General features: G+C 54.0%; 6 protein-coding genes across 6 annotated transcripts; 5 read left to right on the top strand and 1 right to left on the bottom strand.

The window, feature by feature from the left end:
• Positions 1–2,621: 2,621 nt before the first annotated feature.
• On the top strand, positions 2,622–3,287 carry AYL99_02774 (hypothetical protein; the record flags this gene model as incomplete). Its single annotated transcript, XM_018834290.1, has 4 exons — positions 2,622–2,641; positions 2,706–2,778; positions 2,827–2,933; positions 2,987–3,287. The coding sequence occupies 4 exons, from the start codon at positions 2,622–2,624 to the stop codon at positions 3,285–3,287; spliced, it is 501 nt and encodes a 166-aa protein (XP_018696914.1).
• Positions 3,288–3,449: 162 nt separating this feature from the next.
• AYL99_02773 (hypothetical protein) lies at positions 3,450–4,490 on the bottom strand (the record flags this gene model as incomplete). Its single annotated transcript, XM_018834289.1, has 5 exons — positions 3,450–3,822; positions 3,872–3,969; positions 4,239–4,288; positions 4,344–4,375; positions 4,447–4,490. 5 exons carry the CDS (start codon positions 4,488–4,490, stop codon positions 3,450–3,452), a joined length of 597 nt encoding a protein of 198 aa, XP_018696913.1.
• Positions 4,491–5,762: 1,272 nt separating this feature from the next.
• On the top strand, positions 5,763–6,790 carry AYL99_02772 (hypothetical protein; the record flags this gene model as incomplete). The annotated part of the gene is made up of 2 exons (XM_018834288.1): positions 5,763–5,803; positions 5,884–6,790. The coding sequence occupies 2 exons, from the start codon at positions 5,763–5,765 to the stop codon at positions 6,788–6,790; spliced, it is 948 nt and encodes a 315-aa protein (XP_018696912.1).
• Positions 6,791–8,865: 2,075 nt separating this feature from the next.
• Positions 8,866–11,290, top strand: AYL99_02771 (hypothetical protein; the record flags this gene model as incomplete). Its single annotated transcript, XM_018834287.1, has 4 exons — positions 8,866–8,898; positions 9,038–9,178; positions 9,247–9,260; positions 9,313–11,290. The coding sequence occupies 4 exons, from the start codon at positions 8,866–8,868 to the stop codon at positions 11,288–11,290; spliced, it is 2,166 nt and encodes a 721-aa protein (XP_018696911.1).
• A 3,236-nt stretch (positions 11,291–14,526) lies between these two features.
• Positions 14,527–15,090, top strand: AYL99_02770 (hypothetical protein; the record flags this gene model as incomplete). Its single annotated transcript, XM_018834286.1, has 1 exon — positions 14,527–15,090. One exon carries the CDS (start codon positions 14,527–14,529, stop codon positions 15,088–15,090), a length of 564 nt encoding a protein of 187 aa, XP_018696910.1.
• Positions 15,091–15,891: 801 nt separating this feature from the next.
• AYL99_02769 (hypothetical protein) lies at positions 15,892–17,997 on the top strand (the record flags this gene model as incomplete). Its single annotated transcript, XM_018834285.1, has 3 exons — positions 15,892–16,192; positions 16,294–16,467; positions 16,580–17,997. The coding sequence occupies 3 exons, from the start codon at positions 15,892–15,894 to the stop codon at positions 17,995–17,997; spliced, it is 1,893 nt and encodes a 630-aa protein (XP_018696909.1).
• Between the last annotated feature and the right edge of the window lie 68 nt (positions 17,998–18,065).

Genomic DNA, 18,065 nt, shown 5'->3' with positions numbered 1-18,065 from the left:
AGCGCAGCCACCACGTTCTGAACGGAGTTGTGAGGAAGGTGCCAGATGCTTTTGAAGATGGAAAGCTCCAGAGTGAATGCGACACAACCCCAGCTGAGTTACTATTCTGCTCCTTTTACCTGGTCGGAGACATACCGATGGTTAAGGCTGGGGCGAAAAGGAGGCCAAATGTGGATCACAGGCACTCATAGGGCTGACTGCAGATCATCTCTGCAGGGCCCCAGTCGAGCTTACATGCGATAACCTTCTGATCTTGCAGTTCTTCATGCACAAAGAAACGTACCAAGATACCGCTGCCATCATTGGGATTCCATGGCAATGAGGGCGAGAAGAGTTGGGGGTTTGGCGGGCGCCTTGTGCTCTGATCGTTCACTCTTGGTTCTTCTGCGAGCACTGCTCTCGGGTCTCAACCCCAGATAGAGACGAACTGGCCAATGTATGTCCCCCAAAATAGTAATCTGGTCAGGTAATCAACCAGAGGTCATCGGAGAGCGGCACGGGCAGGTGAGAAGTCGGTGAGGAGCGTGGTCGGATTTGGAGGGCCTTTGTACAGGCTCCAAACCTGGGTGTCGAGTGTAGGTGGAGCCCTTTCACTGGGGGATGGGTTGATAGACGTTTTGCTCCAGGGAGCGGGTTAGTCCATATCGGAGGATTTCGTGCTTTTTGCTAGGCCCTGTCGCCATGGTGGAGCTGTCCGCGTCGAGGCCTCGGAGAAGACTTGGAGCTTCGGGCACAGATTGTCAAGAAGGCAGCCAAGCTGCTGCTCCCTTTTGAGAGTTCCGTCTTGCTGAATCCAGGTACTCTAGTGTCGGCGTTGTGCTCATTTTTGACTCTGACCGCAGGCTGCTCGGCCGTTGTGAGGGTCGCTAGAGCATGTTGGCGGTTAGTCTCATGCGGCGGCCTTTCGTCGAGTCGACTCCCACCACACAAAGCTCTCACCCCGCCCGGGTTCAATGGCGTTGGTGGCACTTGATGAGGATTCAACTCCCCATCCACACACAACCAGCCAGACGCCCTCAGTTGGCATGCCCGCTTCTCCATCTCTTTCCATCGCTTCCCAGCCAGAGCCGGATGGATGGCCTCTATAAAGTTTGGATCCTTAGCTTCACAGGCCTGCATCAACCTTCATCTCTTCGTCCTGAGTCAGTCCCAACTGTCATCTCTGGCGCATCCACTTACACTTAGACCATTTCCTCTTCCGCCAAATGCTCAGAGTCGACCCATCCAAACCCCATCCAGCAAATGCTCGTCGCGCCTCGAGTTTCCTCTCATCTGCCACCTCAATTCAAGACCTTTCCGGAGGCGGGGTATTTTGTTGCTCGAGTTTGCCAGTAGGAGTCACTGATAAGGGCATGAGGTCCAATCACCCAGTGAAATGCGCCCAATAGTGCAACAAGAATCATGCCCCTCCGTTGGCATTTTCCATCGATCGAGCTCGATCAATTCTGTTGCAGCCCTCCTTACCCAAGGTGCAATCAGCGGTCAAGCTCGTGGCGCCCGAGCATCACCTGCCCCTTTCTTAGACGGCTGCCCCATTTACGCCATCTGTGCGGACTGTTTCCTGCAATCCAACGCCGCCTAGCGAGTCATTTTCACGACCTGTTGCAGTCTGCACGAACCGAACATAAAAGCACCCGTATTGATCTTGCTGTTGCGTTTCTTGACCTCCAGCACAAGACCCCTTTGCCTCGGGGGTTCTGGAGAACTTCTCACCGTAGTGCCACGCAAATAGGCTTTCTGCCTATAGGGCTGATATGCAAACTCTGGCGAGTGATAGAGACTTGCTATATCGTAGGTCCAGGGAATAAAAAGGTGTCCTGGACCAACGACTTTTCTACCCAACACGGCTTCCGCTGCCCTGGAAGATCTCCTGTTGGGTAGGCCCACTGTTAGCCGTGCTTCCACTACCTTTGAATCCACCGTATCAGCAGTGCATTGACACCACCCAAAGTATTGAACGATCTTTCAACCGTCCTGACATCACCCTATCACGATGGCACGCAGCGCACCAGAAGGAGTGGTTGTGCACTCCACTCTGGTTTTTGCTGGGTTCCGGAAGTCTTGGGGTGTCGAACTTTCAAGAAGTCATCTTCGCGTCAACGGCGCCCGTTCGTGGTTTGTATTCGTCGCAGAGAATCGGTACCAACATCCCGGCTGCGCGGAAACAAGTTCTGGCCTTCTGTCACAGTTGGGTGCCGCTATACTCTTCCGCTGTTGACCACATATAAGAGAAGCGCTTTGCTCTTCCCACGTGAAACCTCAAAAGCCCGCTGATCTTAAGTGAGGGCATCTTGCCCGCTCTGCGGAACCCACTCTTCTTCCTTTTGTCACCGTTTCACCCGGCGTCCAGAGGCACAAGAAATCGTGATATCGATGCTAGTCTGTTGTTGATTGGGGCGCAACTGCAGACGCTCTAATTGATAGATTGCATGAACCACTGCATATTCTCGACCAATGAGATCTTCATGACAACCCAAACCTGACTATTGACTCTTCTTCAATATCCGTGACATTGTGCGGTGAGTTCTGCGCATCTCAGACCGCTCCCGGGGCTTACTTTGAAGGGGGCCGAAAGTACTTTGCGACAGTATCGTCTCCGGCTGTGGCCAACCGACTGCACTATGGCGAAGCTCTTCATTGGGTATGTGCCCGAAGTCTTACAAATGCAGCTCTTCAGGTGAAAATTGACATGATCTTTCCAACAGAGGTCTTGCCTGGCACACTACCGACGAAACATTACACGAAGGCTTCCAGAAATTCGGGAAAGTGGAGGAGGCGGTAACCGATACGTCGACGACTGGTGAATGAGAGGCTGATGTCGTTCAGGTTGTCGTCAAAGACCGCGACACAAATCGCAGCAGGGGGTTTGGATTTGTGCGGTTTGCGACGAAAGCGGAAGCCGATGAAGCCCTTCAGAGGATGAACAACACCGAGTGAGACGACAGGACAGCACCCATAACCCTTCAGAAGCTGACGTCTTGAGCAGATTCGACGGTCGTCTGATTCGAGTAGATCATGCCCAGGACAACAGGCCGGGGGCCCCGGGTCGCGGTGGTGGCTTCGCTGGAAGAGGTGGATATACAATGCCCATGGCGCCCGGTGGTTACCAACAGCCTGGGACCCAACCACGAAACCCCAACCCGCTGGGACCCGGCCGAGGTGCAGCGTATCCCGCTCAATATGGGCAGTACAATCCGCAATACCAACATCCAGGAGGTCCCTATGGTGGAGGGCAACAACAAGGGGGCAGCAACCCTTATGGCCAGCAGGGGCCACATCGACAATAGACCAAGCAGGTCGGGGAGAATGACTTGATTGTGCAGAGATACCCACCGAGTTCGACCGCTGATGAACCGAACTGTCGGTTGGAGACCGCACCGCTGACTTCCCCTCGAAAGCATCGAGGCCACACCATCAGAGATATCCAAGAATGTCCATACCACAAGCAATCATACTTCCTTCTCTATCTCCTCCTGCTCCTCAGTACTGTTGATTTTACGCAAGGCGTTGTCGGATGCAAACTGGCGGCGCGAGCTTCTAAGAGGTGGCGTGAGAGCTCGGACCCGTCGGGCAAGGTCCGTGATATGTTCATCGTGGCTGTCTGGACTCAGTTCCTTCAGGGCCTGTTCGAGGTGGAGAAGGTACTCTCTATTCTCCCCACTTGGACCAATGCTGGCATTGATCGTTTCTGCCACTTCGTGGGGCGGAAGAGCGCCGAGAAACTGAGGGTTGTCGGGCATACCGATATAGACCAGGCAATGAAGATCTGCGAGCGAAGTGTCCGCTGGGTGGAAAGGGGTGTATTGGATACTGTATCCGTTTCTACTCAGGTGGTCAGCAAAACAGTTCTGAAGCGGTCGGGACAGCATACATTTCGCGAATATCCAGGTACTCTTGGACTTCTTTCACTTTCGAGGGTATGATATGATAGGCCACACCCCATACCACGTCTCCCTCTGTATGGCGTTGCTGATGGATGTCAGTCATACACAAGGGAGGTGTAAACACGAGGACTGAGGTGTATGTCGTACAGGGTCGTCGAGCGTTTCCCAAAAAGATCTCTCAATCAACGTGACCACCCTTCCTGGAGCATCAGGGGTCCCACGATGGTCCTCACTGGTAGGGTTTGCTCAACAAAGCGAGTTGACGGGTGTGCGGGAGAGACCTACCTTGCCTAGTTGTCAAATTTTGTCAGTTGGTGTTTGACTTGTCACAGGCTGCCGCGATGCCTCCCTTACCTGCCAGAAGCGCCGAACGTAACCTTTGATATATCCTGGAATCCGCTGGTCTAGTTCCCATGAGTTCAGATCTTCACTGACGCTGGGACAGCACTTGATTCCTACCAAAGTGTGGAGGCGGCTTCCATATCAGGCTCCTACCGTGGCAGAGCACGAGTCAGTGGTCGACATCATGACGATGCAGCTGGTGAGAGGCGGTCTCGCTCACCCATAGCCAAAGAGCCAGAAGTCTTGCGTATGGACTGGGCTCATGCTGGAAGGCTGACTCGTACGGCTTGTGAAACGATTGGGCGTCGGGGGAGACAGGACGGCGGCGTCGGTCGAAAACCTGAACTCAGGCGTGGTCAAAGTGCAGCGGCCGTTGGTGTCCAAGTCAACAGGAGTACGAGGTATATGTAAGCAGCAGAAAGGAGGTGCACATATATAACGACTAACTCGACTAAGGAGGAAAAGAGAGCCACCGATGATGAATTCATTTGCAGCACTGGTCGCTCTCGGGAGGATCATAGGCGTCTTCCGGTGCCTAACGAGGGCGCCTGAGTGGGACAGGCGAAGCAGACGAACGCAGAGCCACGCGCCCCCTTCAACGGGGCTCCGGTCACCAGCGCCACCAGCGCGGCCACTAATTAGTTAAGCAGCCTAACCGCTCCCTACTGGGTAGCTGCCACCCAGCTAGGTACAAAAGAACAGCCTGGAGAAGCTAAACATCAGGCCAACTGTTTGAGGTGCCAGGGGTGCTACGGATCTCTCCCGCCGCCTGAAGCCAGCTGGCAGATCTCATGCACACTAATTCAGGCTTGCTGAGTCGAGTCTCAGCGGAATGACCTGGCAGATGGACAGCTCAAGCTTACCGGTACTATGTATGTCTTGCTTCGTGCCACCATCACGGCGACTGCATTCGGATAGAGAGGACGGGAGAGACGCCGACCAACCGAAGGGCTGTCACAAAACCCGAGTGGAAGCGGAGGAACCAGGCAAAGATAGCGGAGCGACGCCTATCGCGATTATTCGAACAATGATGTTAGTCATGAGTTAGTCACCAACCTGACGGATGGGCGACAGGATGGGCGACAGGAAAGGTCTTCTCGTGTTGTCCACGGTCACCCATTGTCTCATATAGCGAGTGGAAGTGCCAACCTTTTGTCACTGGGTCCTTTAGAGGTCAAACATAGCCGAATTGAGACCGAATTTACAGCCTTGCGATAAGTCTCCTAGCCGGGCTTTTCCTTTTGGGAGCCGAGGTGAGGCATCAGGCTACCATTAGGTGCTCGCAAATACATAGACTTGGGGGAAACTGCGCCCAGAAGCCAGCCCCCGAAAAGCCATTGTTTGCCTGCGCCCACTTCAGCTTTCAGCCTCCGAGTCCCAGGCATCGTCATCCTGAAAACATCTAGTTTACCAGCGTCGACTCTCGGTCAGCCGCACAATGATCAACTATGGATTGTGGTCTTCTTCAACCACAGTGTGAACTTCGTCCTCTGGTAGATTGACAAGTGATTGTCATCCTTCTCGTGTCCATCTCTCATGGCATACAACAAAGCGTTCAACCCCGATGCGTTGCCTGCGTACGGCCACCTACCTACCCCTCCCCCACATCACTGGGAAATCGAAGAAGGACCAACTCACTGACTATTGTTCATGACAGTCACGCAGAGCCCGAGCAGGCGGCGCAAGCTCTCAGTCAAATCGAAGCAAATCGTAAACAATTTCGTCCCAGCCCAAACCAGGCTCCTCTGAATCCGGTCCCTCAGCAGCAGCCTCCGTCAGCTGCCGGCCGTCGTCCCTCCCCTGCGGGCATCCCCCAAAATTCCTATCGACCGCCTCCTGGGCAAATCAATCAACAGCAACGCCCTATACACAATCAGCCTTACGTTGACAGCCAGTATTCTCGCCTACAATCACCCCCTCCAACGAGCTACGGCTACGCAGCGCGGCCCCCGTATGATCCTCCCGGCCCGCGACGAAGTTCGCACGAAACAAACCAATATCCGCCCAGGACACCTGCACCTCAAGATCCTGATACGGTTGACTTACAGCCTCTTTTCCGTGCCGCAAATGCATCAGGAACTGGGTCTCTCACGACGACGGAGCTGGGATCGGCGTTGGTGAATGCCGACTTCACCCCCTTTGATGGCCGAACCATCTCTTCGTTGATGCGAATGTTCACCAACTCTCCTCCAAACCAGCCCCAAGGCCCGACCATCACCTACCAAGAGTTTGAAAATCTTTGGCGCTTTCTAGCCGCCTGGCGCACTCTGTTCGAGAAATTCGATGAGGACAGGAGCGGCCGAATATCGTTGGCAGAGTTCTCCAAGGCCCTGACGGCGTTTGGATATCGGTTGTCGCCGCCTTTTGTCAACATCCTCTACAACACCTTCAACGATCGAAGCCCCATTCAGGGCCATGGCATGAGCTTTGATCTATTTGTGCAGTCGTGCATCAGTCTGAAAAGGATGACCGACGTCTTTAAGAAATACGACGACGACCGGGACGGTTATGTCACCATGAGCTTCGAGGAGTTCTTAACTGAAATCCTGCGATTGCGGGACTAATCTGCGCGCGAATCGTGTAAGGTTATATTTGATTTATTATCTTGCCCTTCCAGAGTAAGAATTCGCCTTGGATTAGACTGTCTCTTGAATGCCTTGGAATTTGTTTAGCCTTTGCAACTCCGTAGACTTGTTCCGGGAGCGTGCCTATGCGTACATGCAGGTCGCTGCAGGTTTCTCTCTTTCCAACAGCCACCATTGCAGTGACCCAGACTCATTTCGGAATATCGCTTCATGTAGCGAATGCACGTTACCCCAGAGAATTGCGCAAAAGGCTAAGAATCAGGTACGGGGCAGGCGACGAGCTCCCACTCGTTTTCGAAGGAGATGTTATATGCAGTTCGTTCACCGGCAAAATGGTCGACAAGGGTCGGCAATCCCTTGTGCTGTCATGAGACCAGGCCCTCGAGATCTGACTACGAATGGCAGTGCTGAGATGGCCTTGACCAAGCGAGAGACTCCGTGCGGGCAGTGTCGCCAAAGGTGCCGATCACAAACTCATGGCGGACTTGGACGTCGGAGTGCCTGGCTGGCTGGTGCTGGGCAAAGAAATCTGAGATCCGGCGGTCAAAGGGGGTAGAGTCCACCTACCTCTGGCTTGAACCTAATAAACTCTGCTCCGCCACGTGGAGTTCTGCAGCGAAGCCTTCGAACATTCTTTGCGGAGGCATCTAAATAATCACCTGCTTCTCGAGCTCTCGTTCCCTTGTGGATCAGCATTTGTCCATAATATCGTACAACGAGATGTGGAGTGACAAATGGACGTGGAAACGACTCTCCTGCTGGATATCAGGCAAATTCTAGAAAAGGCTCCCGTGCTCAGCCTCTAAGAAGGAAGCGGGAAGTTTGACAGCATGGATAACTAGCTGATGGGGTGGTCCGACTTTGCCGATTTCCACATTAACCGCCGGCGATCACAGGTGACGGACGAGGTCAAGAAGGGAGGAAGGTTCGATACCGAATCCCTGGCGTGATGGGCGGCGAACGAGACCTTGGAGGGGGAGAGTAAGTCGCCCGCATTTGGTGCTTCTGGTGCTTCCGTGGATGGTATCGCGTATGCGACCTTCCCATCACTCCTCCGCTCCTCAAGCGATCTGTAACCCTTGTTAGCTGTCATGGATGGAGAATGGCTGTACCGTAGGTGGTCAACGGTGGGCGCTAGAACGTTTGCTCCTGCAGACACCAGGCACATGCGGCAGTTGAGTTGAGCACCCTGGAAATGGGCTAGCGAGGCGCACGCCGTTTGGGCGAGACGGAGACTTCCCATGATCGGAGGGAAAAACCCAAGTCAAACACTCGTGGAGGAGACAAGGGTGCGAGTTCGTCCCTGTCATCCCTTGCCCGTTAGTGCTTGACAATTGCTCACAGTAAGGCTGTGCGACACAATGGATCGCAGGACTCTTTGGGAGACAGTAGGCCATCAGTGTTGATGCCGATTTTGAGTGAATGACCAGTTTGGCTCAAGTCCGTGGGTGACACTGCGCCTTCCAAGGGAAGGGGGAGGGGGGTTGTTTGACGGGCTTTGTGATGGAGGGGCGGGTTCGTTTTAGTTGGCGGGTGTGCAGCCGAATTCTCACCAATTGCCACTATTCCAGGCGACGAGCACCAAAAGGCGCCTCGGCGTTGAAGCCATGCATGCAACCAGGATCCAAGGCGCTCGCTATGGCCCGGCGCCCCCAGAGCCAGAACTTGGTCGCCTTTGGCTGCTGCGCTTGCCCATGCCCACCCCGCCACAAACCACGAGTCGGGACCCTTGTCTGCACCTAAGTCACCACGAGACGGGATAGGATCCCACCCATTGTTACTCCTGGTTGATCGTTGCTAGCTCGCTGCCTACCTACCAAGCAGGAGTACTACTCCTCGTACTGCTACCATATTACTTCCACTACCACCATCTCAGAGCCTACCGATTTCAAAGCTGATGTTGACAATTACCGCTCTGCTACCTCCTGCACCGTCCTCGCCTCCTCCCGCTTGCTCTACTGTTACTCTCCTCCCGATGCCCTCCTCTCCAGCCTGACTGGACTCTAGTTAATCTGCCCATGTATTCGGGTGTCTGCAGATGAGGCGCCTCAACCATGACTTCCTTCTTTGGAAAGCTCAAGAGCCAGGTGAGTCAGGAAACCAGACGAATCGAGCCTTCATCTCTCCTCCATACACCCGGTGAAGGCTCGCGCAAGTTCTCTGGTCGGTCTTGGTTTGCCGGCTGCTGTGGGATGGTAACTAATGGCCTGCTCTCTCTCTCTATAGAATGCGTCTGCCCCGGCAGTAGGCGCATCTCCCGCCAGAAAGGACGCAAATGCGCCTCTACCTACCCCTCTCGAGCGCATGCTTGCGAATGCTGGTCCGCTTCGCAACGATGGCAGCGATAAGTTCTTTGGCATGGAAAACGTATGTCTTAGTCTCGCTAAGAAAAAAACCCCCCCTTACCTCCATTATTAACAAAGCATCTTGTGCAGTTCGGAAACAGCTGGTCAGTGCTGAAATACCATCAATATCACGGGTTCTTGGTCTGATTATCGCAGCTACTGCAACTCGATCTTGCAGTGCCTCTATTATTCTGTCCCTTTCCGAGAACACGTCCTTTCGTACCCGCGCCGGTCCAACCCCGACTCTGTCACCCACGCCCAATTGCACGCTCCTCCTCGGGTACCACCGAATCAACAAAATGGGGCTGCGAAGAAGCCACCACCAGGACCTGCATCCGCGCGAAATGCAGGGACTCCCCCTCAACAACAGAAGCCAGAGGATAAAGACTCGCCGGAGTACAAGAAGAAACAGGCGATTTTGTCGGGCCCCATCCTGAACATGACTTACGATAACTCGCAGGACTATGACATGCCGGAAAGCCTATTCACATCGCTAAAGGATATATTCGAGGCCATCGTCCTGCACCAGTCAAGGATGGGGGTGGTGAGCGGGCACAGATTTCTTGAAGTTCTTCGCAAGGAGAATGAGATGTTCAGGTCTGCCATGCACCAGGATGCACACGAGTTTCTCAACCTCCTCCTCAACACCGTGGTGGAAAACATCGAAGATCACGACAGGAAATTGATTGCACAGAAAAAGGTGGCGGAGCCTCCCCCGGCGATAGAAGAACCCGCCGACATGTCAAGAACCGAATCAGCGACGGTATCATTTCCCTCCATATTACCAGTTCCGACCGCGAATTCTCCAACAAAATGGCTTCATGGCCTTTTTGAGGGCACACTCACTTCTGAAACAAGGTGCTTGACTTGCGAAAACGTTTCTCAGCGCGACGAACCTTTTCTAGATCTTTCGGTCGATTTGGAACAGCATTCATCCGTCACTGCATGTTTGCGTCGATTTTCTGAAGAGGAGATGCTGTGCGAGCGAAACAAGTTCCACTGCGACAACTGCGGTGGCCTTCAGGAAGCCGAGAAGCGAATGAAGATCAAGCGACTTCCACGAATATTGGCCTTGCACCTTAAGCGTTTTAAGTATACCGAGGATTTTGGGCGTTTGCAGAAGTTATTCCACAAGGTCGTGTATCCTTATCATTTAAGACTCTTCAACACTACGGACGATGCCGAGGATCCCGACCGACTTTATGAGCTCTATGCGGTGGTGGTTCATATCGGTGGAGGGCCGTATCATGGCCACTACGTCGCCGTCATCAAGACGCAGGATCGGGGTTGGCTGCTTTTTGACGACGAGATGGTGGAACCTGTCGACAAGAACTTTGTCCGCAACTTCTTCGGAGATAAGCCGGGACTTGCGTGCGCCTATGTGCTGTTTTATCAAGAGACCACCCTGGAAGCCGTCCAAAAGGAACAGAGGATGGAAGGAAAGAGACGAGCTTCACAGGATCTGACCAATCCCTTGGGCGTCGATGCCAAACGCTCAGCAGAGTTGCATCGTGTCGAAACCTTCAGCCCGATGGGCTCTCCGGTGTCCCCCGCTGAATCCGCACAATACGCTGTGCTCGATCATGCTGTGACTGCGCCACCTCAATTCAAGACCAACGGGCATGTCGAAACTCCTCAATCCCCTCCTCTCTCTGCCGCGAGACCAACAAGTCCCGTTGTGCAGAGCAAAAAGGAAAAGGCGAAAGAAGAGAAGGCACGGAAAGCGGCCGAGAAACAGGCGGAGAAGGAGAGACAAGAAGCTGAACGACAACGCCGCAAAGACTTGGCCAACAAAATCACGGAAGCGCACAAGAGACAAGAAGCGGAACTTAAGGCGGCAATGGAGGCAAGTAAGGCTACAAAGGCCGAGGAAGATAAGCGAAATGCTCTCGAAAGAGCGCACACCACGCAAGCAAACGGAAGTAGTCATTCGGGTCTGGATCGATTCAAACGAACGAAGAGTCTACGGTTTGGATCCTTAACCAAAAGAGATAAGCCGCCATCAAATCCGTCCGAGGAGAATATGGTTCCGACCGTGACACCAGAGAGTGCGGAGCCTCCAGAGAAAGACAAGGAGAAAGACAAAAGAAATCGTTTTAGCATTCGAAAGAAGTCGTTCGGCGTGTTGTCATGACGGAAGACGCCGGTGTTCGCACACCTACCAATGGACTACCTGCGACTCGTGTTTGATTGCACATATATATCGTTCAACGGACCATTAGAAGCCGACGAAGCGAAATGAATGTTTGGGAATCTTGTCATGGTTGGTCTACATGGGATTTATACTCCAGACAGCACGAAACCGTTGATATTTTTGTGTCCGTTGTCAGCCGGACGACCTTCACGTGTGGCTCGCACGTTCTCGATTTTTACGACTGGTTATGAAGCTTCACACGGTGACGACAGTATTTACGTGGCGCTTTCATTGCCAGCACGACACTTCCTCCGCACATGTTTCATCACTGCTTTCTGGCGGGTGTCGAACAAATATTCAGCTCGGGAGCATCTTTACGACAGTGGAATGGAGGTAAGCCCTCAATCCCTGCCCGGCGGTCTGTCTGTTGCGCCTGCGGTACATATACGGTCATTGGCGGCACAGTCGACGGGTTGGAAACATGCTGGTCCTGGCTTACAATGACCCGGGGCCAGCTTGGTGATCTGGAAGAGGTCGGGAGGCGGCAGTTGCTGAGGCTGTAATTCGATATCGGGTTGGACAGAGAACCACTTGTGGGCGCGTCGCCTTCACGTGCTGCAGTCCGCCTCCGTTACGGAGGGATGAAGGCACGGTTGGCCTTGAGGGGGAGATGGGAATCCCTTCCCGACCTGCCCTGCCATTTCCCTTTCCATTTACGGCGCGGATGGCGAAGCGAAAGTGCACAGTGGTTGGTGTAATGAACGTGAACACATGCTAGCCTGCAGAGGAGGAGGGGGAGTCATAACCCAGAAAAAAAGCATATAGGTGAAAGAAAAACAAAAGACGAATTTTGAATATAAATTTCTTGCGAGAACTTCTGAATTACTGAAACATTCAAGCGCTCGTGAACGCCTGCACGGAATTATCTCCATGATTCGTTCGTCTTGCGGTTTTCCCGGCATCGTCTGCTGGTCAGCAGCAGCAGCAGCAGCAGCAGTAGAAGTAGTAAGGGATGACCATTCGATTAGCTGTCCCCTGAGCTCCTCCTATCAAGTCGACCGATCCCGTCCGTCCTGGCAGACATTGGCTACCTCATCACCCCTGGAGATGCGCCGCGCTCGCTCTCTTGATCAGAAAAAGGATCTCCTCCTGTTGCTGCTGCACCACTCTTCGCACGTCCCGTTCTGTTTCACTCCTCGGCTCATTAAAACAGTGGGAAGACTCCGACGTGCGTGTCTGGAGGAACCGGGGGGTAACTTGCGAAAACATTGTTGGCATGTCGCCGAGCTGCCGGCCCGCCGGTAGACTGGTTCGACCTGGGGGCCTGGTCCGGGTCAAGTCCATGTGGGTGGGGGCTCTGAAGTAATTAGACCGATGTCTTCGAGATTCGATAAGGCCAGCGACTGCTTGTGGTGGTGGTATCTTGCACTGAGGCACACGTCTTCCCCAGGACTCCGGGTCAATTGAAACGGGTTGTAAATGAACAGTATGCGACGCCTCTATCTGTCGAATTCGGATTTGTGGATTCTTTGACGACTGACATATACATACTGATATATTGGCGCGTATCAACCGGGGATGACTGCAGATACGATGGCGCTCGGGAAGGCTTTTGAATCACCCGAGTATGGCCGACTGGGGCTGTAAGTGTCCAGGCGAAGCGTTGCAGCTTTGGCATATTTCTGGTTCGTGTGTCGATGGATAGCCGAATCAGAGACTGTGCTCGTTGATTCTCTTGTTGGAGTAGTAGGCATCATCATCCGAGCATAATCTCATAAATGATGATTAACGAATTCACCAGGATCAGCGGGACTGTTTTCTCCCCCCAACATTGACAATCCGTTAGCACACGGCACAAAACGTTCGATGCCACCCTCGCCTTACAGTGTGTCGGCCAAGCCAGCTTTTGGGGGGGAGTCACTCACCGCGACATAGTGTGCGGACACTCGAAATCAGGTTGATGCCTTTGCTACGAAAGCTTTCCGGGTCTTGTGTGGGAGCACCGAACGCAGCGCCGGTGGAAGGGTCGTTTAGAGAGGTTTTGCCCCAGCCAACTGTTTGCGCCAAGGGCATGTGTTAGCCTCTTGCCCTTCCTCCATCTTGATATCCATGAAGGACTGGCGGTGGGGGACACAAGTAACGGTAAGAGGTATGAGAATTGCATGCAGGATTGGTAGGACATACTTCGAGCGAGGAAGCGATCTTCGGAGAGGATGGCGATAGCGTTGAGGAGAAGGCAACTTGCTTATCACCAGGAAAGTCTGTTAGTCTCACAGCATTACTGTCAGGGAAGGAGGAGGAGGATATCGGTCTTGCATATTCCACGGGTACTGCTGAAGCACTCACCATAGATGAATGGGCCAAAGCCGAAGAGACTGAGCATTTTGTCGCGATTGACCGGTGTGGACGCCCCAGGTATTAGAAGAAAGAGATACAATGATCTAGGCGAGATTCTTCCAAGTCACTTACAAGTTGAAGCGTGGGATCAGGGTGCACCAAAGCACAAGGTCGATGATGTCTGAAGTGTTGAAGCCAGCAAAGCAAGATCGGCGCGGAAAAATATACAGCCGAGCACCCGATGCCATACAACGTCTATTACTCCAAGCGAGCTAATATTACATACCTCCCTATCTCTCCAATGCAAGCAACTAAACTCCCCAACGAGCTCCAGCGATAATCAGACGCGATCCGCCGGAGCTGGACCCCTCCTTCTGCCAACAATTCAAAAGCATGGTATACCCTCACTAGGCCAGATGTTTCGGATTTCGGCCTCGTCCAGCCTCGTCGGGAAACCTTTTTTGGAAACCCACTCGTTGTGTGCAACTAATGTTTCACATCAGCTCCTGGGGACCGTACGAACCCATCCATGTACGGGGGTCTGCGACAGGAGCACATGCATAATATCAATGGGTACCATAAAATATGGTCGGGTTGATATCCTCTTTGGGTGCCGAGGATATCTCCATGGAATACTCGGTAGGGGAGAGATTCCCTCTCCGCACCACTCATACCATTTGATATCAGATAGCGGGCAGAGGCGGGGTTTGGAAACTGCCACATGTACCAACTGACTCAGACAGGAGGAACACGACACGCGCCCGATTTAGTCTATATAAGACGTTTGGGGGGCGTGCTTTGTCACATTTCACACCCTTCCTATCCTCCAGAGGTACCCAACTTTGCCAGAGCACCATTGACTGACCCCTATCTCCACAACATCCGGTACTTGCAGCAACATGGCTGAAATGGTCACATCTGTCACCTCCTTGCCCCCTGTCAAGCGATACATAGCCACCCACGATGCCAGCGGCAAGAGCGTCTATCTTGACACGCCTCCCCAGAAATACTTTCCCGTGCCCGACGTGGGTGGACTTGCCCGTTCCTTCTCCGTGTCGTCGGTTCCGGCCAAACTGGAGAACGACGAGGACGTGAAAGCATATCTGAGCACCGACGGTCCAACCAGCTGGACGTCTCCGAGCATCGTCACACCGAGCGGCGTCAACCTCCTCATCGTGGATCTGGCGCCTGGAGGAACGAGCGTCATGCATCGGACCGTGTCCATTGACTTTTCGGTCTGTGTGATTGGGCAAATTGAGCATGAGCTGGACGGTGGAGAGAAGGTTTTGTTGAAGCCGGGAGATCATATCGTCCAACGGGGCACCATGCATCGATGGCACAACGCCTCGAAGACGGAGCCCGCGAGATTTATAGCCACCACGGTGTCTTGTCTGCCTTTCGACATTGCCGGCAAACAGCTGGAGGAGGTCCATCTGCCTCGGGAGCCACAAGAGAAGTTGTGAGACCTTCAGCGGAAGGGTGACCAGTGACAGGAATGATGACCCGTCAATGCAAATGAACATCTACATGACCTTCACTCTCCATCCACATGTGTCTTTTCTGCCTCACCTGTCTCCACTCACTGTCACTACCCCGTCAGAAGCTGTTCACATATGAATTAAAGACCCAGAAATCCTTGCAACATATCCCAAATCGAAAGAAGTGACAAAGACAGCGGTAAAGAGACCAAAACAAAAACTGCGAACTTCGAGCGTCAAGGGATATACAAAAGTTTAGTGGGTTTGGTGGGAGGGGCCTTTCCAAGGACGTTGGCTTCGCTGCTCACGCAGTAATGGTCTCGCCAACGACCAAAAAACCGAAGACTGAGATCACGAAAATCTCAGCCAGTAGGTCATAGAACCGACAGGGGAAAGTGGCTGTTGTAAGATTGCTCGAGAACGCTCACCACCGGGGTGAGGACAGGAGCCGCAACACCCACGAGTACCGGGTTCGAGTGGGAAAGGTAATATAGAACTTGATCGGATCTGCTAAACTTTTTTTTGTTGGTGGTTGTTGAGATGGATGTTCGATTCCCATGTTAATCAATCAACCCTCCTTTTTTTTTTACTTACATATAACTAATATAATTGTTATTATTATTCTCTCTGTGATGTGGTGAAAAGGGGCCTGTGGGGACAAGGCTGAAGCTAATACGACAAGATATCTATGTATCTCCTTTTTTCCAACCTCAACCTCATCCAACTCTACCATAGTCGCCCTTTGCCATTTGAGTCTGTCTACGAATCATAAATGCTGGAGAAAGAATGACTCGCCTCGAGCTCTGGCAGTCATGTTATCTGCTATTCCCCTTCCTCGTCCTGTGCCACCTGTACATCTCACCCTATACCAAAGTGGAGGAATCCTTCAACATCCAAGCCGTCCACGACATCCTGGAATATGGCGTGCCCACCCGCCACGCGAATCTCAAGTTCAAGGCCTTCTATGACCACATGACCTTTCCTGGAGCCGTGCCTCGCACCTTCGTCGGGGCCGTGTGGCTGGCTGCCATCGCGAAGCCAATTGCGTGGGTAGGACATCTCGACGGCCCTCAGCAACAGCTTCTCGGTGAGACACTCGTCCTTCTTCTTTTCTCCACACATTCATTCTATCATCACCACTGATTTATGGACTGATTAACTGGCTGACTCGGGGCAAATCCAACTCAGTCCGCGCCATCCTCGGCCTCTTCAACGCCGCGGCGCTCATCTACTACGCCTCCAACGTGCGGCGAGCATATGGCAAACTCGCCGCCGCGTGGTACGTCGTCCACCAGGCGAGCCAGTTCCATGTCTGGTACTACGCGTCGCGGACGTTGCCCAACATGTTCGCCTTTGGGATAAGTATGTTGTTGGCCCCCTCTCCCCCCTTCCCTCTCTTCATCGAAGCTACTCGATCAGCTCAAGAAGAAAGAGAGAAACTTGCTAAACACGCAAGTGATATGATGATGTCCAGGCACGTTTGCCCTCGCCCTCCTCCTTCCCGTCACGTCGTCGTCGTCGTCGTCATCATCATCATCTACGGACTCACGTGTCAAACGTACCAAGGTCGGCCTGTACCTCCTCACGCTGGCCGCCGTGGTCTTCCGCTCCGAGATCGCCCTTCTCCTAGGCTGTCAGTGCCTCTGGATGCTGTGTCGTGCAGGGTTTGAGATGACTGCTGCGCTCTCTCTCGTGCGCAAGATCTTCATCCCGGCCATCCTCACCGCGACCGCCGCCGGCCTGATGTTGACCGTCGCTCTCGACACGTATTTTTGGCAGTCGCCCACGCCCCTGTGGCCTGAGATGGCGGCGTTCTTGTCCAACGTCTTCCCGCCCAAGGACGGCCTCGGGGCCTCTGCCTGGGGCACAAGTCCCTGGCATTGGTACTTCACCAGCGCCCTGCCACGGCTGCTGATCAACCCCTTCTGGATCGGCCTGATCCCCGCCGGCTTCCTCTTCCACAGCATGGCACGCTCGAATCTGGACCTCCTGGTGCCGCCATTGGGCTACGTGTGTCTGTACTCCTTCCTCGCGCACAAGGAAACCCGCTTCCTCTTCCCCGTCGTCCCTCCTCTGACGGCCGCCTTCGCCCGCGTCGCCGCTCACTTCTCCGTCCTGGCCGGCCGCTCGAACATCTCCTGGCTGGCGGTCAACTCTATGATGCTGGCGACATGCGGCATCACCCTGGTGTCTCACCTCGTCCTCCTCCCACTGTCCGCGCAGACCTACCCGGGCGCCCACGCCCTGATGTCGCTGCACGCCGTCTCGCTCAACTACGCACCTCAGCCCACCGTGCGCGTCCACCTGACCAACCTCGCGCTGCAGACCGGCGTGACGCGATTCCTCTCGACGCCCTCGTACGACGACGACATGTTCAGCGGCCACGGCCGACCCGTCTTCTACCTCCCCGGCTCGCCGTCGGGTGACAAACCACCCCTCGTGTCGAGCCAGCGCACGAAATGGATCTACGACAAATCAGACAACCAGACGGCCTTCCTCTCCCCCATGTTCTGGGCGCGGTTCGACTACGTCGTCGTCGAGGACCCCGGCCGCGTCATCGGCCGGTGGGACGTGGTCGACAAGGTCCCCGCGCTGGGCGCTCCGCGGATCATGGCACCGGACGTCGGGAGGGGATTGCTCGTGCTCGGGGACAAGGAGGACGGCGAGCGCAGAGAAGATGACGGCCTGTCCCGGCTCGTCGAAGCCATGTACGGGAAGACTATGAAGACAGTGTACGGAGTCGTGCACGATGTGCTCCGAGAAGGCTATGGCGGCATGCTGCCGCGCGCGAGTTGGACAGGGGGATGGTGGGTGCATCTGGGGCTGGAGAACAGGTTATATATCCTGAAAAGGGCGTGGGGGGGGGGGGGGGGGGCACTATATCATGAATGAGGACGGGCGATGATGGATGGATCAATCTCACTCATTCTTCAAGCTTCTTTTCTTAAGCGCTAAACAAG

Source organism: Fonsecaea erecta, assembly GCF_001651985.1.
Source record: "Fonsecaea erecta strain CBS 125763 chromosome Unknown Scaff2, whole genome shotgun sequence".
Classification (NCBI taxonomy): Eukaryota; Fungi; Ascomycota; class Eurotiomycetes; order Chaetothyriales; family Herpotrichiellaceae; genus Fonsecaea; species Fonsecaea erecta.
Note: the sequence above shows the minus strand (reverse complement) of the source record. Positions and strands in the feature narration are given on the sequence as shown.